Here is a 19666-nt window from a genome sequence, read left to right on the forward strand (position 1 = left end):
GAATGATGCGGATAATCAATGTACCAAGGAGCGGGATTCGTGTCGGATAGCTAGGGTCACTCTCAACATGATGTGGTGATCAGAAGATGGAGTGCTTTTCGTGGCATAGGTGCCAATCACACCTGAGAGTCTAGGCTCTTGCTTTTATCTGTTTGCTTTGCCCTGTGATCTACCTTGTGTGATGCTAAAGTGGGTATGGCGTTCCACGTGATTGCGCGTTGGCGCTATTCCTGGTTTGCGCATTTATGCATCTCAGTCTTGATGTCCCGCATCCTACCTTTTCAACATTAACTACTTTGTTTAAATTTACACATTAATGTGCTTAATAAAATGAAGGGCCTCCTTGTTCCTGATGGCGGAACGCCGTTTACTCGTTGGAAAGCACTCGGGCGTAGTACCCGTCCCTCGCTTTCATACATCTTGATAGGCATCGCATTCTTCGCAATCATGGTACGTTTTCTTGATTCCAAGCCCATCATCCTCTCCAAAAAAAACCAAACATCTCAAAATATCCCATCTAGTATCTTCACACATCATTTGGCCATAACCCCATATTCCCCACCTCCCAGTTTGCAACTTTCCACAAATGCTCAGTCAACACCTATCTATCCACTGGCCTGCACTTCCTAGACTCAGCACAACCACCACCACTAGAAGAATATGTGCTTCGACGCAACAACCTCGCCAAAGCGCTTGTTGCCGAAAGCGTGGATGCATTCGTGGTAGAACCAGGGTACACATTCAGCTACTACGTAAACGTGACCCAGCAAGACTGGGAGCCCTGGGAACCCGAAGAACGTCCATTCTTAATGGTCATCCGGCCCCAGACGCTGGAAGATGGGAACATCGTGGCTAACACGTCGTTCTTGGTGCCGAGTTTTGAAGAGACGCGTGCGAGGCTGCTTAACATGCCCTTTGAACATGGTATCCATACGATTACGTATCAAGAACATTGGGATTACTACACCACGCTTTACCTGTCAGAGATCTGGGGGGAGAAGCTATCGCCCAAACTCATGGTTGACGAGGAAATACGCGACTTTATTCAACGCGGGCTGGCGTCGAATGGCTTTGTTGTCTCGGGTTTGGCCGGCGAAGTCGAAGCTGTGCGACAAGTCAAGACGGAGCGTGAAATTGGCATTTTGAAGGCTGCTAATACAGGGACGGTGGAAGCTATTCGTGCCATGAGACAGTGTCTCTACCGCGGTGTGACGGAGAATGAGGTCAGACATGTGTTGGACGATACGCTACGAGCCGCTGGGCTCGACCCGTTCTTTGACATTGTGGAGTTTGGAAAGAGCGCTGCCTTGCCACATGGCGGGTATGACGGGAGCAGGAAGTTGGATGCTGGCATGTTTGTCCTCATTGATGTTGGTGCAAAGTTATATGGGTACAGTTCGGATGTGACTCGCACATTCTACCCACCCTTTGAACCAGCGCCGCCAGTGACGTCGGAACACAATACAACTGAGCAGCTAGAAGTTTGGCAGCTCGTGCTAGATGCACAGGCAGCTGCTGCCAATGCAATGGTACCGGGCTCGTCGGCCGCCTCGGTGGATATTGCCGCACGCGACATTATCCAAGTTGCGGGCTACGGCGATTACTTTACCCACCGTCTGGGACATGGCATCGGCATCAAGGCGCACGAGAGTCCATACCTTAACAAAGGCAACTCCTTAGCCATACTACGCCCAGGCATGGTCTTCACTGCCGAACCTGGTGTTTATCTTCTCAACAAATTCGGCGTGCGTCACGAGGATGTCCTTGTAGTCAGGGAAAATGGAGAGGCGGAAAACATCAGTGGTGGGTTTGCAAAAGGACCGTGGCAGCCTTGAATACGGCCGGACTTCATAGCAAACTCGAATGATTAGCTGTAGCCTAGGCCGAAAGGGTTATCTACTGCATTTTTGTTATTACACTGTTCAACGTAATCCCGACTTGTGTTCGCCACTCGGCGAACCTTCTTCTTTTTGGGGACGCAACTTTCATTCTGTTTTCTCGTCGCAAAAACTTGCTTACAATGGCCATTGAAACACGTACAATCCTTCCATGCGGTGGTATCCCCAATGTTGTCCAATCCCTCAGTACGCCGTAAGTAGATAAATGATCATGAGATGTCGCCCTCCAAACGCCTCGCGCTAAATCCCCACGTCAAATTATGAAGAAAGAGGTGCACTCCGCTCCGTCCACCCGCCCGGGGCGCCCACAATCAAGTGAGACTGCGTTGGAATAGGCGGTTTGGACAGGTGTCGCACTACTTCGTCTACTTTCTGCCCTGCGAGGGCAAAATTACGTTAGCACGGGAACAAATATCTACTCATACATCAATGGTGATAGACAATTATTAAGCGCGGCACATGTTTCAAGGTGAGGAAGAGCCAATGTGCGTGGGGTAGGTGGAGGTACCCTGTCCAGGATAGCTAGGCCGTGCGGGCTGCGCGGGTCGATAGGAATGATAAGCGTGGCGCGATGGGGGTGTAGAAGGAGGGCGGGAATATTCCGGGCGTACATTGGCAGAACTCGAGTGGTAGGCCGGCGGTGGTGGCGGGCGCCTTGTAGTTGCCAAAGGAGGCAACTGGTACCGACGTGATGCATCTGGAATGCTATTGGGGGTAGTAGTATACGCTACCTTTTTAGTTGGCCTTGCTGGCTCTTCATCATCGCTCAATGTCAGGTCGACAACCTCAGAGGTCCTCTTTTGGGTAGAGCGAGGGGCAGTGGATGGCTCTCGAGAGGGCAACGGAGGCGTACTGAGCGAGGTAGGGGTTGGTGCGGCTTCACTTTTGATAGCCTGGACGCGGTAGTCAGTGATCTCAACGAGGTCGTCGTCACTATCGTCGTCATGGTTGTTATGTTTGGGTTTAAGGTCCTTTTCGGTCGACCACTCGCCGTTTGGCTGGATAGTGACCTGGTCCGTGTTGCGGGCTTTGCTCAAAATGTCCTGAACGTATTCATCAACAGCAAGTGCCTCGAAGGATATTGTCTTGTTGCATATCGGGCAGGTCCATGTGGGCGCTTGCTCCTGCAGCTGTAGAAAAGAGTCGGCGTCAAAGCATTGATTGTGTGTGCAGACTGTAGATCTGCAGGGAGTGACGATTCGCAGAGTGGAGATTGGATCTTTGAGTGACATGACGCTCGATCCCACTTCGATATCTGGGTCATTGGCCTTCTTCATCACTGGTGACGCGTTAGCTGAGCTTGGTTCCGGACGCGCAAGGGGGGCGCCTTACTCTCCTCTAGCACAGATCCCCTAGTAATGACATTGCGGCGCTTGATACGCTGCGTCAATTCTTCGACTGAGAATTTCCGCACCAAGTAAACGAACAGGTTATATTTCTGCAGAGGGCTGTTAGCTTGGAGTGTCATTTCAGGGGAGTTGAAGTGGAAAAGAAACCTCTGTTTGACTTGCCTTCTGGGTCAGGGCATAAGTAATAAGGAGGCTGTTGCGCTGATTGGCGACTTTTGTGCGGACAAAGTCGGTAATATCAGCCGGACGCGTCGAGCCTGGCTTGTTTTTGAGGCCCTTGTAGTTTGCCTTGACCTCTGCATCGTTGACCTTGACTTCAATCTGAGAAGGAAATGCGATGTCGAGACGCGAGTAAGGAGCCAGTGGCTGCTCAAGCGCAGAGAAGAGCAACAGTCGCAGGGACGGGTCAGAGTTTAAGCGCCCTGTCTGAGCCTCATTCAGGGTAAGGCTCTTTGAGAGCGTGGCTCGGTGAGTTGGAGAAGCTAGCATATGATTAGCTTAGGAGTGCAGATGGCGGCGAGGAGGGCAAACATACCTTCTAGCGACATGTCTGTAAGTACGAGCTCGCGTATCTCGAAGAAGGGGCTGTCTTTGAAAAAGTACGTGGGACCTGCTGTTGTCATCAGTACTACTGCAGCTGGGCACGCGGGCGCAACCGGGGTCAACGTACGAGAGGGCAGTGCAGGCTGATGGTGCTGGTGCGCTTGGCGCGCGCCGTTGGACTGGTATCCGTTGGACATGGCGTAGCTGTTTGCAAGGGGTGGGGGTGGCTGCGAGTACGAAGGAGCAACTGGGCTGGTTGTTGTTGGGGGTGGCGCTTCACCGTGGTGGTGCACGCGATGGTGCAGGCGGCGCAATTGCTCATGGTCTCTTCTAGAGACGGCATCGGTAATTACTGGTGAAAGTGAATGTTAGCGGGACCAAGGGTGGACAGCATCGAGGCGGCGCCCAGAACATGTACGTACAATCAATGACGCGAGCTTGGAGGGCAGCCTTGTTGCCCGTCTGGGCCTTGCCCTCCTCTTTCAGGATCTTTTTGAGGTCATTGTTGATGAGTCTCTTTGAGCGCTCCGTGATGGTGGCAGCCGTGTGCTGCAGCGTCGCCTCCATGCTGGGTGTGCGAGGACGAGCGGGTGAGTTTTGGTGTCGCGATGGACAGGGCCAGGCGGGTTTGGGGATGCGAGGGTGAAATGCTACGGGTATGGCGAAGGCATATCGAGTGCTATATGGGCGAGTAGGTCTCGGTTCCGGGGACGGGGCGAGGGTGAGAGAAAGACGGTGGTGAAGTGAAGGGCCGTCGAGGCTGTTGGCCGGCCGGATGCTGGTCGCAACTTCTCTACTACTGCCAGACTCGGTCGGCGACGATGCAGTGCCGTGTAGTCGAGTGCCGTGCTGTGCCGTGCCGTGCCGTACAGTACAGTGCAGGCAGACGAGGAGTAATCAGGCGCCTCTCTGTATATGTCAAGTGGCCGTCGTCGACGATGGCAGCGGGTCTGGCGGCGGGCCCATGTCCCAGTGCTGCCAGCGTGTGTGCCCCAAGGCAGTCAGCGTCACTCAGCGAAGAACGCGACCCGAGCACGGGCCGGCGTGGGTTTGGCCCTGGCCCTGGCGGTGCCTCGCCACTAAAATTATTATTCCCAGCTTTTGCATTTTCCCCACCCAACGACCCGCCCGCCGAGCAACATACTTGCATTCTCCAACATACACACCCATATCCTCTCCTCCATATACAAACGCCCAAACCACACACACACACACACACCCAAAAATGGCAAAGGGTCTCCGCGCAAGCAGCAAAAAGGCGAACCGCACAAAGCTGCGCGCCAGAGTATTTGGCCCTGTCGAGCAGGCGCGCATGGAACGCCTGCATGCCAAACTTCTCGAGACAGTCCAGCAGCCCAAGCCAGAAAGCAACCAGATGGACACTGCTGAAGACAGTAAGCCGGTCGCATCCTCTCGCGCATGCCAGCCTGCTAATATACACACAGCCAACACCGCAGCCGAGACCACCACCGCCGCCGCCAACGAGGACGACTTGCCCAAAGGTTCGTCTTTTCTCACTGCTCCCATACCACGCTCCCTGTCCGACCCCTCCCCAAAGCCCCTCGACGCAGCACAAGACGACTGTGACCTTAGGAATCTGTGCTTCCACCTGGGCTTGTGTTCCGATGTCGTTGGCTTCACCACAGACGGCCACCTCGAGTTTGCCTTTGACCCACTCCCTCCACATTGGTCGGGTAAGAATCAAGGGCTAACTCCATCCTGATGTAGACATGGACGTCGACGGTGCCCCCGCTGCCACCACCTCCACCTCCACAAAGAGCTCCTTCAACAAGTCCAAGGACAAGAGCCAGACCCGCAAACAGCTTCGTCGCAAGCCCTCCAACAAGGTCTCCTTCCCCACCTCGCGAGGCAAAGGCGCCCTCAAGCCCTTCAAGGGCCAGACAGCCGGGCCCGGTCGCATTGGCAAACGACGATCATGATTGATGATTTTCTCCTTGGCGTTGATGGATGGCATTTTCCTGGCGTTTACAAACCTCCTGTTGTTTTCTCCAAAAAGTAAGGGTTGGAAAGGATACCATGCCCACCCACCTGCACGGGCTTTTACTGCATGTATGCGCAATTCATAAATCTATATTTGTATGTTAGCACCCAAGCATGTGGCTGACAATGCGACAACAATTGGTCTCAGCTGTTTGTCTATGTCTCTTCCCTGATCCATGCATGTTGTTCTTCTCTTCTTGAGCGCATCACCCAATGCGCGAGAGGTATATGTGGTGATGTCTTGATGCCGTTGATCTTGGAAAGTTGGTATGAATTTTTGGATGGTGAAAGGGGCTTGAGGGGAAGGCGGTGGTTCCTTCCTTCCAAGCTCGGGACCAAACAGCTTCAACCATGCACACCAAGATTCCCATATGAAGTTTCTTTTGGGTACGCACTGCAGCAACTATAATAACAATCTCATAGATAGCAACTATCTGAGCCACCTCTCTCATAAAGTACATACATAAATCATAGTTCCTCAATTTCTGCCCCCTGCCCTACACTCCGCTTCTCCAAATCATCCACCACCATCCGTGCAATAACCTCATGACCCATGGGTCTCAGATGAAAAACCCTCTTATAGCTATCCGGCAGCAACCAGTGAACCTCATCACCCAACCACCCTTCTCCACCAACATCGCCACCCTCCTTTTCCCTATCCTTTTCCTTATCCACAAACCCCTTGCCATGCTCAATCTCCCAATCCGGATGCCTCTCCAACGTCTTCTCCACCTCCCTCGCAATCCCACCCTGGAACGAAAATCTCGGCACCCCATCCCCCGTCTGATTCAACAACGCCGTGCTATTCTCGCCCTGATCCACCGTTGCCCATTCGTAGAACGCCAGTCCAGCCCGGTTCGGCGCGGGCTCAACAACACCGCTTTCGCAGTACCGGCCCCGTAACTGGCGAATCTCTGCATCGTAGTCGATGAAGTGGATGCCCGGTCCGGCGTCTGAGACTGCTTGTGCTAGAATGCTATTGACGCTGCGGACCATGTCGTTGAGTTTGCCGCGGAGGTCTCGGGTAAGGTATTGCTTCTTCCACTCGACGTCCTTCCATATGGCCCACGTCACGTTGTCGCATGCTTCGTCGTCTGCACCGAAGAAGGTCGCATACCCTGTATAGTATATGATGCCGTGGTGGGGCTTCATCTTTTGCTGTGCTGCATCGATCAAAAGGCTCGTGTTGTGGTATAGTTCTGTCTCGTTGGCGATGCGAGCGCGTGCTTGGTCAATAGCTTCTGCACAAGCGTCCTCGGCGGCCATGTAGAATTGGTAGATGCATGCACTTAGGATACCAGTAAGCCCGACATCGTTGCCGCCCGCTGATATGGTGAGCAGATCGAGGTTCGGGGGCAGTGCTGGCACCTGTGTGGCGAGGATTTCAGTGCTGGTGGCGCCGGAACAGGCAAGGAATGTATGATTTCGGTTTGGATTCGTACCTAGGAGAGACGTGTGCAGTATGTTGGGGTAAGAGTGTGTGTAGCGTGAGCAGAGCCAGTCAAGGCGATGCCCTGAACCCAGACCAGCTGAGTACGAGTCGCCTATTGAAGCAAAACTTTGGATCCATGGGAACTTGATGGTGAGAAGAAGAGAAGCTTGATTCACATTGTTAGATGGACTGGTCAGAGTGAGGATAGTTGAGATCCATTTGGTTATACTTGAGGATAGCATGGTGATGGGTCTGAGATGGCGCAGTCGCAATGCTCATAGCACTCCCAGGCATCCATAGTTTGACAAAATATCCTGTAGAAAAGAAGCAGTGCTGATGCCTGACCATGTCGGATGCTGCATTACGCGTGTGGTTCAGCGAGCGGTCACGCGATATAAGCAAAATGGCTGCCTGCGCGAATCGACCAAGCACGAGGTCGTTGTGGCACGGCTACTGGCTGAAACCATCCACGACCAGACACTCACCAAAAGTCCGTGTTCAGATAACACTGAATTCATCTGTTGTGGCTGCAGTTACATGGCGCCCATTTCCGCCACAAAATGAGAAATCGCTCGAATATGCATGTGCTCCCATGTCGGCACAAGTTGCTCGTTTGTCTACGATAACGAATCGTCTGTTCATCATGAATTAAAGATTCTCGAATATAGTTTCTCATGTCTACCAACCCAGAGGTCCATGACTGGCACACTCTGTCCTGCATCCTCGACCGTCCTATTCCAGCCTTCGTCAACAAGCCCGCGAATCCTCTCTTGCAGCTCTGCACTCGCCAGCACTGCTTGGGCCTGATAAGGGCCCATTACGCTAGCTCTGACAGCAGCACTGACCACTGTTCTCGCATGGGAAAACAGAAACAGATAGGCAGCTTGCTGTAGCGGAACATGCAGGATGCTGGTGATGAGGCCCCATAGCGGGGCAAGGTGAGCGTTTATATGCTCCGACGTGCGGAGGGCGGCAGAAAAGGATGCAAGCGCCTCAACTGCTGTACTCTTGCCTGCTACGCCATTCAAGCTGGAATTACGCGTGTGTCGCTCGGGACTGTTGTACTGCGCTCGGAAGCTTCGATCCCAAACCGCAAGCAGCGCCCGGCCCTGTGCTATGCTAGCCCGTCGAGCCACAGTACACGGTGTGCTCGCATCGAAATCATTATCCAGAGTTTCAATCTCTTGTGGATCGCGGTACCCGGCAAATACGTATGGGAGCGACGTGCTGGCGAGCGTTGATAGCGAGAGACGGAGGAACGTGTTAAAGGCCGGCAGCTGTGATGTCGAGGGCGTCGCTGGCTTGTGGTGCGCGAGGTACGACTCTAAGCCGCTGCTAAAAGCAAAAGACCCCAGTGGTAGGGCCGAGTCGGCGAGCAAGAGTAAGGCATGCAGGGCAGCGTCTTGTTCGGCGGGGGAGAAGGAGGGTACAGGCGGGGTTGAAGCAGCATTGGGAAGCGGCGAGAAAGGGGGAGTCGGAACCACGACATCTGGGTTCAGCCGGGCCTTTGCATCTTGAAGTCGTCTTTCGAGGTCTGCTACCTCGTCCAGCAGGGCTTGCTGGGCTTGGGGTGGTGGTTTCATCTTGGAGGTCGGAAGAGGATGCGGCTAGCGAAAGGCTACAACGCGTGGCTTGGCGACATTACCGAACACAGCCAGGGATCCATTCTGGTGCATGCATACGCTTTACATGAGCACAAAGTAGACTAGGCTCGAAAAATGTTCATTTATGTCGCAGCATCTACAGCTGCAAAGTCGTAATGTTCATGATACTACCCTGCCAGGGTGCCCAAAACTCCAATGAGGCCCATTGTACCATGAGACCCAGCCTAGCCCGAACCAGCCCAAACAACCCAGCACCATGGTCATGAAAGAAAAGGGTATACCACACGTGAAGCCGCCTTCAGAAACCCGCAACCTAAGCGCCTGAGAGAGAATAGCAATGCCAGCCCTAGGCTTCTGCATCTTGCTTGCCTGCATCGGCCTTTGGGATATCGGCAAACATGAGCGAGCCGCTGCCTTTGCTGGCCTCGAGACTCTTAGAGCTCGCCTTCTTGAACAGCGTCTGTGGCTTTGACCTGTAGCTTGGTTAACTCACGTGTTCAGGTAGCTTTACGTGCATCAAAGGGGATGACATGACATACTTCTTCATGGCGTGTTTGGTCTTGAAGGCCTGCAACTTCTGCGTGGCTGGGCTCATAATGTCGTCGGATGGCGAGACATACTTTGACTCCCTATCTTGACGTTAGTATGACGCTATCGGGTTAGGTGCATGCCTGGCCCAACGTACTGCTTGTCATCGAGACGTGAGTGTAGAACCTGACGATGATACTCAAGACTCTTAATCTTGGTTTTCTCTGGCGACTCCATGGCCTTGACCTTTGTGTTTGTGTCGCGCGCTGCGAGGACGTTGGAAGCCATTGAGGTAAGATGGGCTTAGTGGTGGTGGTGGTGGTGATGATGATGATGCAAGATGTATGTTGGTTTATTTTTTGCTTTGCTTGTGTAACGTTGCTTTTTGCTTTTTATTTGGTCTGTGGTGGTGTGAAAAGCGGAGTGCAGTAGATGTAAAGTCAAGGCAAGGCTATTCCTTTATGCTTCTGGCTGCGTCGGGTTGTGGTGGTAATAGTAGTCGACTTTGCACGTGTTTATCTTGGGCATGTCGCGTGGGGCAACGGCAGGGAACGCGTCCTTCACGTCATTACCCGGGCGTGGTTGCCTCCTTCCACCCTGGGCTCACTGCCCGGTTTGGGTCATGACGCCTCACCTGGTTGGCTGTCACTGCCTGTCTCTCCACCCGCAGGCCCTGTCAGGGTTGAGTGAGTCACCGATGATCCACTCGGCTTTGTTTTGCACAGACAGTCCATACTAATTGCTTTGGCATTCTCTTCCTCCCATCATTCCCCCAACTTGCATACAACCTATCATGTTTATCTAGCCCACGCCCATTGAAACATTGCTGAGACCGAGAAAGTACCCTCAGCCCATCTAGTAAAACATGCGAACTCATGTCGTCTGAACATGCACACAACTCTGATCGTACATGCTCCCGCGCTGCCAAAACACCAACGCTATGTATGGAATGCGGCCCATGGCCACCCGTAAAACGCCAACGTATCCAAGGCACCCCCTGGTGCTTGGCCTCAAAACTTGCCCTCCACGCTCTTGTAAAATGGTAAAGGAAAAAAAAGGGTACTCAAAGAAATGGAGCTAATATACAGGACACACCGGGTACATGGAAAAAGGGACGCCACGCAGAAGCCGTAGTAGATATTACAAATGCACGCGCATCGTGTCGTTGCTGCCAAACGCCTTGCCACAATTGGGGCACTTGCGCGCTCGGTTCGTGAGCCGGTCTTGCACGCACTGGTCGCAGAACATGTGCCCGCACGTCTTGATGACCGTGTTCTTGAGCTTGCTCTTGCAAATCTGACACTGGATCAGCAGCTCCATCGTCGACACCTCGGAGCTCTGGTTGGCCGTGCTCTTCTTCTTGTAGATTTGCACCTGCTTCTCTAGTCCAGCAACTTGCGCTGCCAACTTATCTCGCTCCGTCTCCGACTCGCGTTGCGCGTGCTTTGCCGCCAGGCACGTTGCGTCCTTGGCTTCGACAAGCTTCTTGAGCTCCGCGATTTGGCTGACCTGGCCCTCGGACGTAATGGCGTTTTCGCTGACCTTTTGTTGCAGCTGGCGGTACTGAATAGAAAGCTCGTCCATCTGCGATCGCATTTCTGCTGTTTGCTTCTCCAGTTTGTCTACCAGTGACCGACTGAGTGAATCTGCCTCTTTCAACTGTGCCACAACTTCCGTGGCTTTGGTCGACTGGGCGCGGAGGATCCGAATTTGCTGTTCCAATTCGCCTTTGGTCTTCATTGCCGCGAAAAACTTTTGATCCGCCTTGGCCTTGTCTGCGTATGCCTTGGCAATATTCTCCTCCCATGTCGCAATCTCGGCAATTTTCTTGCTTGCTATTGCTTGCGCCTTCTTCCAGGCCGCTTCCATGGCCGGTAGCTCGTTACTCAAGATTTGGGCTTGACTCTCGAGCTTCAAAACCTTGGCCCGCAATTGCTCGGGAGTCAAGTCGTCCAGCTCCATGGATTGCTGTCCCATGGACGCTTGCTGTTCAGCAATTTGCAGTCGCAGTCGCTCGCATTCTGACTCGAGCGCCGCAATCCGGCTGTCGCAGGCACTCACGAGTTGTTTTGATTGCTCGATAGACTCCTTGGAATCCTTATGACTGGCCTCCAGAACGTTATTCTTACTTACAAGCTCGTCGCGGGCGTTTCGGATACGAGCGCAGTTTGCTTCTGCTTGTGAAACATGGCTTGCGTGTTCCGCCAGGGTTGTACGCACTTCCTCGTCCACTTTGATCCGGTATGCTGTTCGCTCAGCTTGACTCTTTTGCGCTTCCTCGCGCAAGGAAATGTTTTGAGCTTCCAAGTTGTTGATTCGCTTAATGACGTCTTCATGCTGACTTTTAATCGCCTTGAACAGATCCGTCTTTGCATAATCATCATCAGAGAGCCCGGTGAGTTTGACTTTCAATGTCGTGATCTCTTCTATGAGCTTCTTGTTCTCCTGCTCCATCTGCTCAAGATGCTCTTTCCTCTTAGCCGCCTCAGCCAAAGCTTGGTTTTTTGCCGTCTCCAGCTCCTCACTGATTGGTCCTGGTGAGGTGCCATTGACTGCATCTGTTCCATTACTGGCTGAAGGGGGCTCTTCCTTTGCTACAGTGCTGGTCCCAACTGCTTGCTGCTCCAGCTTCTGAACCTGAGCACTTTTCAATCGATCAAGTTTCTTTTCAGCAACGAGATAGCGGTGAGTAGCGGTGTCCAGTCGGTCCGACAATTGCTCCTTTTCTGTCGCAACCTGCTGGAGTCGAATGACGTGATCCTTTTCGCTAGCTAGAAGTTCGGACAGCTTTTTCTGAAGTTGAGTGACCTCGGGGCTGGCGGCAGGGAACTTGGCAAAGAGAGAGGAGAGTGAAGAGAGAATCTTTTCCCTGCGCTTGGACAAGTGTTGCTTAAAGGCCTCATTGTCATCGCCAAGAAGGACGGCAGGGACAGAGGGAGCAGACTCAGAAGCGGACGATGATGCAGGCAGCTCGTCAGCCCCCCGGAGTTTGATTTCATCGATAAGCTAAGAAAGCATTAGCATCACCTCAATCAAAACCCGAGGGTATACTGACCTGATCAAACCAAGCATCAATTGTTCGCAGATGGGCGTCGTGGTGCTTCGAACGGCTCTCCAACTCGCTCAGTTGTGACTCGACGGTAGCCTTTTCGCGTTTGAACTCGCGCATCTGGCGGAGAATAGCATCCTTCTGGAAAGCCTGTGGTGTTGCAGTGTCAGCAGGGGCGTGCGCCGGGGCCGGTAGCGAAGACGGGCGGTGATCGGGGGAGGGGGGCGAACCTCAAGATCATCTTTCCAGGGCAGGTCAGCGTCGGGGTGAGAGCGGGCCCCGTTGACCGCCACGGCCTGCCTCTTTGCAGGAGGAGCAGCATCATCGGTGATGGGCCGCTTGCGGTCCTCCATCTTGACAGCGTCAAGCGATGGGGGTGCGACGGTCCTGGCTTCGAGCCTCATCGAGGAGACGCCGGCTGATGTCTGAAGGGGCAGCGAGACGCGCACGCGATCAGACCATGAAGGGAGCAGCGACCGAGCGGCTGAGATGCAAGCGGGCGGCTGGCGGGCGTCGTGATGGCAGCGGAAGGGGGAGGTTGGGGGGAGTGTCGTGTGAGGCCGTCGCAGCAGGTGGTGAGCGAGGAGACGGTGGGCGTCGAGCGAAGAGAGTTGCTTGGGTGCCAAGCGGGTGGCTAGTGTCGCGCTAGCCCACGCAGGTGTGGTCTGTGACGGGGGCGCGCCGCCACGCCCTCTGATTCTCTTTCTCTCTCCATCTCTCTGCCCGATGTGACGACGAGGGACTTGATATCAGCCAGCGCGCCCCAACACCACCATGTCTGCAGACCAAGGCCCCAGCCAGCCGCCGGCTGTGGCTACGGGCAGTGACAAGGCGCCGGCTCCCAAGGCCGCTGCAACTTTTAGTTCCTTCATCAACAGTGCGTCGTCCCATGTCACTCCAAGGCACCGACTGGGCTAAGTCATGACTAGAGAACACGACGGGCAAAAAGTTTGCGCCCAAAGCTGCGCGACGACGGCCAGCCGCTGCCTCTGTGCCTAGCTCGGCACCGGCACCAGCATCTACGCCTGCGCCAGAAACACCGGCATCCACTGCAGAACCGCAGGCAGAGCCCCAGTCCTCCAATGCGCCCGCCGTCGCACCATCCACTCCTGCCCAATTGCCTACCCCAGTTGCGACACAAGATCTTGCAGTGACAGTCGGTCCTACGCCTAGCGACGCTCCGCCAGACCCTGCGCCGAGCAATGCACACATCCAGTCGCAAGTGGAGAGAGAGTCACACCTGACTGTAGAGCACCCACCGGCCCAGGGCCTGACTACCCAGTACCTCGAGGACGATATCCAAGCCGGTAGATCGCCCAAGAGACGGCGCATAGAACCTCCCGCAGAGCCGACGCAGCACACAGACGAAGCAAGCCCACACCAGCAGCCAGATGCAGCAGGAGTGCAGGATGGAGCACAGTCACCAAGCACCGATACTGCGCAACACCCCGGTGACTCACAGGCACTTCCGCAACCACGAAAGAGGAGAAATCCACCTTGGGTAGCGGTAAACGACCCCGCCGGGGGCGATGGGGAAAGAGTGGCTGCTGCTGTACCTGCTCAAACTTCTCGCCAGCCCCCTAAACCACGCGCAAGGAAAAAGGCTACCGAGCCCGCCACTGCCCAAGACGGTCAAGATACACCGGCTGTGTCGAGGAAAACGAGGAAACCCAAAAAGGCCAGGGCCGCTCTGAGCAGCGAGGTTGTCGAGGGGCCTGAGAGCGAGGTCGGACGCATCGCCGATGAGATCGTAGCTGCTGCTGTACAGCGCAAGCCCAAGGCAAGAAGAAGAAAGAGAGCTACTACCGAGGGCGAGGAAATCGATGGGTTCGAGGGCGATGCTGGCATGACGCAGGAAAAGAAGCGCAAGGGACGGCCACCACGGGAGACTACCCCATCAGATGCAGAAAACCAGGTCATCGACCCTGATGTTACTTACATGGACTCTCTCGCTGCCCGTACAGTCCGCTGGGGAAAGCTGTCTACCCGAGAGAAGGAAATGCGTACCATAGACTGGGAGGCGGTCAAACGGCGCCGGAGGGAGGAAGACTCGAAGGTTATAGTCTCTAAAGCAGAACAGGAAGCAGCGGACAGAGCCCTAGCCGAGGCGGGAGCAGAAATCGCTGCACAAGCCGAACGAGGACCTATACTCCGACTGAACGCAGACAATATCATGGAGCTGGTACCCGATTCTGGAACAATTGATCGAGGGGGTGACGCGGAAAGGGAACTGGATGCAATGGTCGTCACTGAAGACCAAGACATCACTGCTCGCTTAACGACCCGTAGCTTCATGAAGAACAACAAACGTTTCCCCAATGAGTTTCTCTTGCCAGGTCAAGGACGCCGCTGGAACAGCGAGCTTACCGAACTCTTCTACCAGGGTCTCCGGTCATTCGGCACAGATTTCCAAATGATATCCCAAATGTTTCCGGGCTTTACTAGGCGCTCCATCAAAACAAAGTTCACTCGTGAAGAGCGCGAGAACCCTCAAGGCGTCAAGGAAGCGTTGCAAGGTCGTAGCGAACTGACGAATGGTGGCTGGGGTGTCTTCCTGGAGAAATCAAACAAGACAGAAGAGTCGTTTGCTGACGCAGATGAGATCAAGCGTCAGATGGCTGCCAAGGAAGCCGAGTTTAAGGAACGCATCGCAGCCGCCCAAGCAGAGGCGCAGGAAAGGAAACGTCAACGAGAGCTAGCTGGGATTGACGAAGACGGAAACCCCTTGGGCGACGGGGCTGCGAATAAGGAAGATGGCAAGGGAAAGAAGAAGAGGGGGAAGAATAAGCAGGTGGCATTTCAGGAAGAGCAGGGTGTGGAGATTGTAGGACACGTGGGTGATGACGATACCTGGGGCCAAGAGTGAGCTCTGTGGGAATAGAAGTCCATCAGATAGGTATGTCCTAGTAGTTACATGGTTGATGTGGAATCACCTGAATATGCAAGCCAGGCATGCGACAATACGACTCAATGGTTAACGAAATACGATACCCAGCTAAAGAAAATACACTAAACATGATACTGGAAGAATGATTGGCAGTATGATGATTAAGAAGTATTCATATTATCGTTATCGTCTATACATTATCCTTTCCCAAACGCCTTACTTCAAACGCAACAAAAGTCTAAGACATTCTCGCATATATCAAGGCAGTTCAATGTTTACTTTGCAGCAAACCTGCTCTTAGCCCTCAACTTTGCTCCAAAGAAGTACAGAACATAGACACCAACACTACATCCCGCAGACAAGCCCGCAAGCAACGTCACACCCCGGTCAACACCCAGATTGTGGAAAAGCGGGTAGGAGAAATGAATGGCACCAGCTGCCAGCGCACTCCTGAGGAAATCATTGCCGGCAAACAGACTAGCGGCGTACTGGGGGTACACAAGCGGCAAGTAGAGGAAGATACATTGGATAATCAGGAAAATACCGATGGTCGTGATGACGATACCGATACACGACACGATCCAGTGGATATCCGGGTTGCTTGTCCACCCGAAGACGAAGAGGCCAATGGGCACGAGAAAGGTGACGAACAAGGCGGGGATGAGGCGGCGTTCAGGGCTACCCAGACCGTGGAGTCGGATGCTGGGCTCAACGCGGTAGTAGATGTACCACCAGTACCATGTGATGCTGATGATGACGCCGACGGTGACGGATAGGAAAGTCAGGCCCAGCTCGCCGAGGTTGAAATGGTACATTTCGTTGTAGACGAGGGGGAAGGCTTCGAAGAAGGAGTAGAAGATTCCGTAGACAATGGCAGTGTAGACGGCGGTGAAGGCGATGCTGGGGTCCAGCAGCATGAGTTCGAAGGGGCGCCAGAGGGCTTCGATAGCGATGGCCCGGGGTGTGAGGTTAGCTTGGTCGATTTCCGATTGGCTTTTGAGCTTGTCGTTGCCGGTGAGGCGGCGGAGGCGCTGGGCGCGGCGGAGGAGGATGGTTGCCGAGGACGTCTCTGGGAGGAAGAAGAAGAGGGCTAGGAAGATGGGTCCGTTCATCCAGAGCATTTCCCAGAGGGACCAGCGCCAGTTCTCGGCTGCGACGCTGAAGCCGCTGATGATGGGACCGAGGGCTGGACCGCAGGTTGCGGCAAAGGCCCATAGAGAGAGCACGTAGGGGAGCTTGATCAGGCTGTAGATGTCTTGGAGGGTCGCTCCGCCGGTAGCGAGACAGGGGCTACCGAAGAAGCCTTGCAGGAAGCGGAGAACGATGAGTCCGGCAAAGTTGTCAACCAGTGCGGTTGGGACAAGCAGAATGACGAAGATGGCGTAGGAGATGATGTATGGTGGATTTCGACCGATGACCGGGATCTCACTCAATGGCGAGAACAGGAGCGGGCCAATACCGTATGCCAAGACGTACATTGACAGGCCGAGGGAGGCGGCTCCGATTTGTACGCCGAATCGTGCCATGACACCAGGTATACTGGGGCTGTAGATGGCACTGCCCATGTATACGCCCATGGTGTACATGAGAATCAGGCTGAGAACGACGGCTTTCTTGCCAAACGACCAGTTCTGCGGGTTGGACTTGTCGTCAGTGTCGTACCAGTCTACCAGAATGGTACCATCGTCGAGTGTCTCGGGCTGGATTGGACGGCTGGGTCCGCGCTCTACGGTTGCAAGTGAGAATTGTTGTTCAAGATCTGCCTGGGTAGTTGACTTGTGCAAGGCTGTTCGTGTGCCTACGCGGGAAATTTGAGTTCGTGCAGTGTGTTGTGTTCGTGCGGTCTGGACCTTTTCCAAGTCGGTGGCAGATTCATCTTCGCTCTCTGGCCCTCGCCTTTCCACTGATGCTTCTACGGCTGGTTCATCACACACTTGTTCAGTTGGTGGACCCTCTTTTTCAATCTGTGGCTCGTGAGAGAATTCTGAGCTTAGACGCTTGGGCAACGGGCGTGTGTGCTGGGTGTAGGCTGCAGGAATAACAAAGTCTGGGCGTTCCTCCGGGTACTGAAGTAGGCGGTTGTTGGTAAGATATCTCAGGATCTGCCCAATCGGGGCGTCCCGAATGAGAGCCGATACCATTTTGCGGAAGCGGGTCGGGGCTTTGATTGGTTGGGGTACTCTTATGTAAGATACAAGGGGTGGATTTTGTGAAGAAGGATGTTCTCGTGGTAGAGTTGGTGATGATGTTTGTATTGATTTGATGCAACTACAATGGAGCGACGGTGGACTACATTTATCTTGTATCCAACCCAGCTCTCCTTGGTGCTGCACAAGGCTCTACGGACTTGCTTGGTAAATCCATTGCGCCAAGGTTTGTAATGCGGACATGTTACAAAGCGCATGCGACTTTCTAATCACCGCACCAAAACCCTAGGTGGGGCAGCGAGTGGTAGGCTGGCAGATAGGAGAGGGGATTCGTCCATGACGTATCCACCTGCAGAATCAAAGTGGAAAGTCAAGTTGAAAAGCACATGCAAATTGCTAAGCAGGACAGCACGCAATCTGGTTGGCACGCCGAAAAAAAGAGTAATGCGGTGCTTGATCAGCATGCTGGCTCACTAAGCATATGCACGCACACGCGCTAGTCGCTGTTGGGCTAGTCAATGGCGTTAGAGGAACGTCGGCTTGTTGGTCCGGGCATAACTCCGCCAGCCCCCATCTTGCGCCATGCCAGTGTGACTGTTGTTATCACCCTGCCACCTGGACATGGCCATAGACTTGGTGAACGTGTCCAGGCCACCTTTTGATACACTACCAACAAAGCCGAAAAAAAAACCCCCCATCACGCCATACTCTTCTCTTTCAAGTCGTCTTCTCATACGGGTCAATCAATTTTATTGATGGATTTAGCGCCGCTAGTCTGCCAAGAGATACTTGCAGGACCTATCCGGATACGCAACATACCTGAACATTACAATGACTCTTTGCTAGGTGGTCTACGAAGCAGTTCTTCTGTCAGAGAATCTCGCTACCAGGTTTGTTCTGAATTGTCTAGAAATCAGCTGACCGTCGCCGACTAGTATCCATGCTCTCAAGCATTATCAATCATGAATTGCGTGTACTTACTCGTGCATTGTGCACTCATGACGGTCATGCGCTAGACTCAGCCGGGTTTTGACTCAGTACTTGCTCTCTTTCCTCGTGCGTTCTAAAAAATGGCGTTTCAAGTACATGTAGTTGCATTCCCAATGTTGCGCGTCCAATTCATTTGAAGTCTTGGACAGAACTCTTAGCTCTTGTCTTGATACCTTCTGGCGCACCGTGTTGCCGGCTCGTGGGGGAGTAAAACAGGGCAACTACACAGTAAAGCCAACACTACGTACTACTTGTATAATCAAAATGCATAATTAAACAATACACTCCTCTTGTGAGATCTCTAAATGTCCTGTAGAACGTGTACTGGTCTATATGGTAATTGAGGCTGTGATTGGGATTGATGTTCGGTGTAATATTTCGCCGGCTGCTCCAGTCCCATCCCTGCGTTGCCAAGGTAAAATCATATCCAAATATTGGTGGCTCCAATTATACCCTGCGACTGGATGCCCTTAGTCGTATATTCATACGATTACTGTAGTCTTCGCGCCACTAACATGACACACAAAGTCCGCGTATATGCCGGTGGCTAGAATGAAGAGAGTTGTCTTGAAGTTGTTGACTTTCAACATGTCTAGCAACTTATGAGTCCACTCTAAAGGGCCATCGTTGTACATAAACCTAAGTTTGTTTTTCTTTATGTAAATCAGCAATGGCTTTCCATAGGGAATGCCTCCTAGTGTTGATTAGAGAACACGCATTGTTTTGTACTACGGAGGCCATTGAGTGCCATCACATAATAACCCATACCCAGAGATGTACATATACCCGTCCCCGTTACCTGGGTTTGTCACACGATATCCCTATCAGGTAGGCGTCAATAAGATTAGCTTGAAAACGCAGTTGCCACAACGCATTTTTTTCGAGTGGCGAATTTTACAAGCCGGTTCTTGAACACCTGTTGCATATCTTCCAAAACCTGGTTCTCTCAATCAATCAAGGTATAGCTGGGGATATTTTTTCAGGGGATCGTAACAGAATGGATTGAACGGAGTCAATCCGTTACTCGTAATGAAGGCGTTTTTTTGATCAGCAGTTTGTGCAACTGGTGAAGTTTTTTGGTTCCGTGCTCACGAAACACACCATCCTCCAGCATGTCCTTTTCCCTTGAAACCATACAAACCGTGGTTGATGTCTACCCATCCGCTCGCTGTGCATGGATTTAAAATTCAGCCTGCTGCAACGAACTGAATACCCGCGACAAAGTTAAAGAAGGACCG

General features: G+C 53.2%; 9 protein-coding genes across 9 annotated transcripts; 3 read left to right on the forward strand and 6 right to left on the reverse strand.

The window, feature by feature from the left end:
• Positions 1 to 330: 330 nt before the first annotated feature.
• On the forward strand, positions 331 to 1835 carry COCMIDRAFT_33489 (uncharacterized protein; the record flags this gene model as incomplete). The annotated part of the gene is made up of 2 exons (XM_007686216.1): positions 331 to 450; positions 522 to 1835. The coding sequence occupies 2 exons, from the start codon at positions 331 to 333 to the stop codon at positions 1833 to 1835; spliced, it is 1434 nt and encodes a 477-aa protein (XP_007684406.1).
• Positions 1836 to 2362: 527 nt separating this feature from the next.
• COCMIDRAFT_85705 (uncharacterized protein) lies at positions 2363 to 4357 on the reverse strand (the record flags this gene model as incomplete). The annotated part of the gene is made up of 6 exons (XM_007686238.1): positions 2363 to 3177; positions 3231 to 3336; positions 3395 to 3729; positions 3783 to 3857; positions 3918 to 4142; positions 4213 to 4357. 6 exons carry the CDS (start codon positions 4355 to 4357, stop codon positions 2363 to 2365), a joined length of 1701 nt encoding a protein of 566 aa, XP_007684428.1.
• A 658-nt stretch (positions 4358 to 5015) lies between these two features.
• COCMIDRAFT_23203 (uncharacterized protein) lies at positions 5016 to 5730 on the forward strand (the record flags this gene model as incomplete). Its single annotated transcript, XM_007686203.1, has 3 exons — positions 5016 to 5184; positions 5236 to 5484; positions 5519 to 5730. 3 exons carry the CDS (start codon positions 5016 to 5018, stop codon positions 5728 to 5730), a joined length of 630 nt encoding a protein of 209 aa, XP_007684393.1.
• A 529-nt stretch (positions 5731 to 6259) lies between these two features.
• COCMIDRAFT_2084 (uncharacterized protein) lies at positions 6260 to 7465 on the reverse strand (the record flags this gene model as incomplete). Its single annotated transcript, XM_007686178.1, has 1 exon — positions 6260 to 7465. One exon carries the CDS (start codon positions 7463 to 7465, stop codon positions 6260 to 6262), a length of 1206 nt encoding a protein of 401 aa, XP_007684368.1.
• A 399-nt stretch (positions 7466 to 7864) lies between these two features.
• On the reverse strand, positions 7865 to 8806 carry COCMIDRAFT_85732 (uncharacterized protein; the record flags this gene model as incomplete). The annotated part of the gene is made up of 1 exon (XM_007686239.1): positions 7865 to 8806. One exon carries the CDS (start codon positions 8804 to 8806, stop codon positions 7865 to 7867), a length of 942 nt encoding a protein of 313 aa, XP_007684429.1.
• A 367-nt stretch (positions 8807 to 9173) lies between these two features.
• On the reverse strand, positions 9174 to 9643 carry COCMIDRAFT_2086 (uncharacterized protein; the record flags this gene model as incomplete). The annotated part of the gene is made up of 3 exons (XM_007686179.1): positions 9174 to 9300; positions 9367 to 9456; positions 9513 to 9643. The coding sequence occupies 3 exons, from the start codon at positions 9641 to 9643 to the stop codon at positions 9174 to 9176; spliced, it is 348 nt and encodes a 115-aa protein (XP_007684369.1).
• An 852-nt stretch (positions 9644 to 10495) lies between these two features.
• On the reverse strand, positions 10496 to 12808 carry COCMIDRAFT_85749 (uncharacterized protein; the record flags this gene model as incomplete). The annotated part of the gene is made up of 3 exons (XM_007686240.1): positions 10496 to 12361; positions 12411 to 12554; positions 12635 to 12808. 3 exons carry the CDS (start codon positions 12806 to 12808, stop codon positions 10496 to 10498), a joined length of 2184 nt encoding a protein of 727 aa, XP_007684430.1.
• A 370-nt stretch (positions 12809 to 13178) lies between these two features.
• On the forward strand, positions 13179 to 15270 carry COCMIDRAFT_2088 (uncharacterized protein; the record flags this gene model as incomplete). The annotated part of the gene is made up of 2 exons (XM_007686180.1): positions 13179 to 13281; positions 13334 to 15270. 2 exons carry the CDS (start codon positions 13179 to 13181, stop codon positions 15268 to 15270), a joined length of 2040 nt encoding a protein of 679 aa, XP_007684370.1.
• Positions 15271 to 15566: 296 nt separating this feature from the next.
• On the reverse strand, positions 15567 to 17432 carry COCMIDRAFT_2089 (uncharacterized protein; the record flags this gene model as incomplete). Its single annotated transcript, XM_007686181.1, has 1 exon — positions 15567 to 17432. One exon carries the CDS (start codon positions 17430 to 17432, stop codon positions 15567 to 15569), a length of 1866 nt encoding a protein of 621 aa, XP_007684371.1.
• Positions 17433 to 19666: the final 2234 nt, after the last annotated feature.

This window comes from Bipolaris oryzae (genome assembly GCF_000523455.1).
Source record: "Bipolaris oryzae ATCC 44560 unplaced genomic scaffold scaffold_17, whole genome shotgun sequence".
Taxonomy (NCBI): Eukaryota; Fungi; Ascomycota; class Dothideomycetes; order Pleosporales; family Pleosporaceae; genus Bipolaris; species Bipolaris oryzae.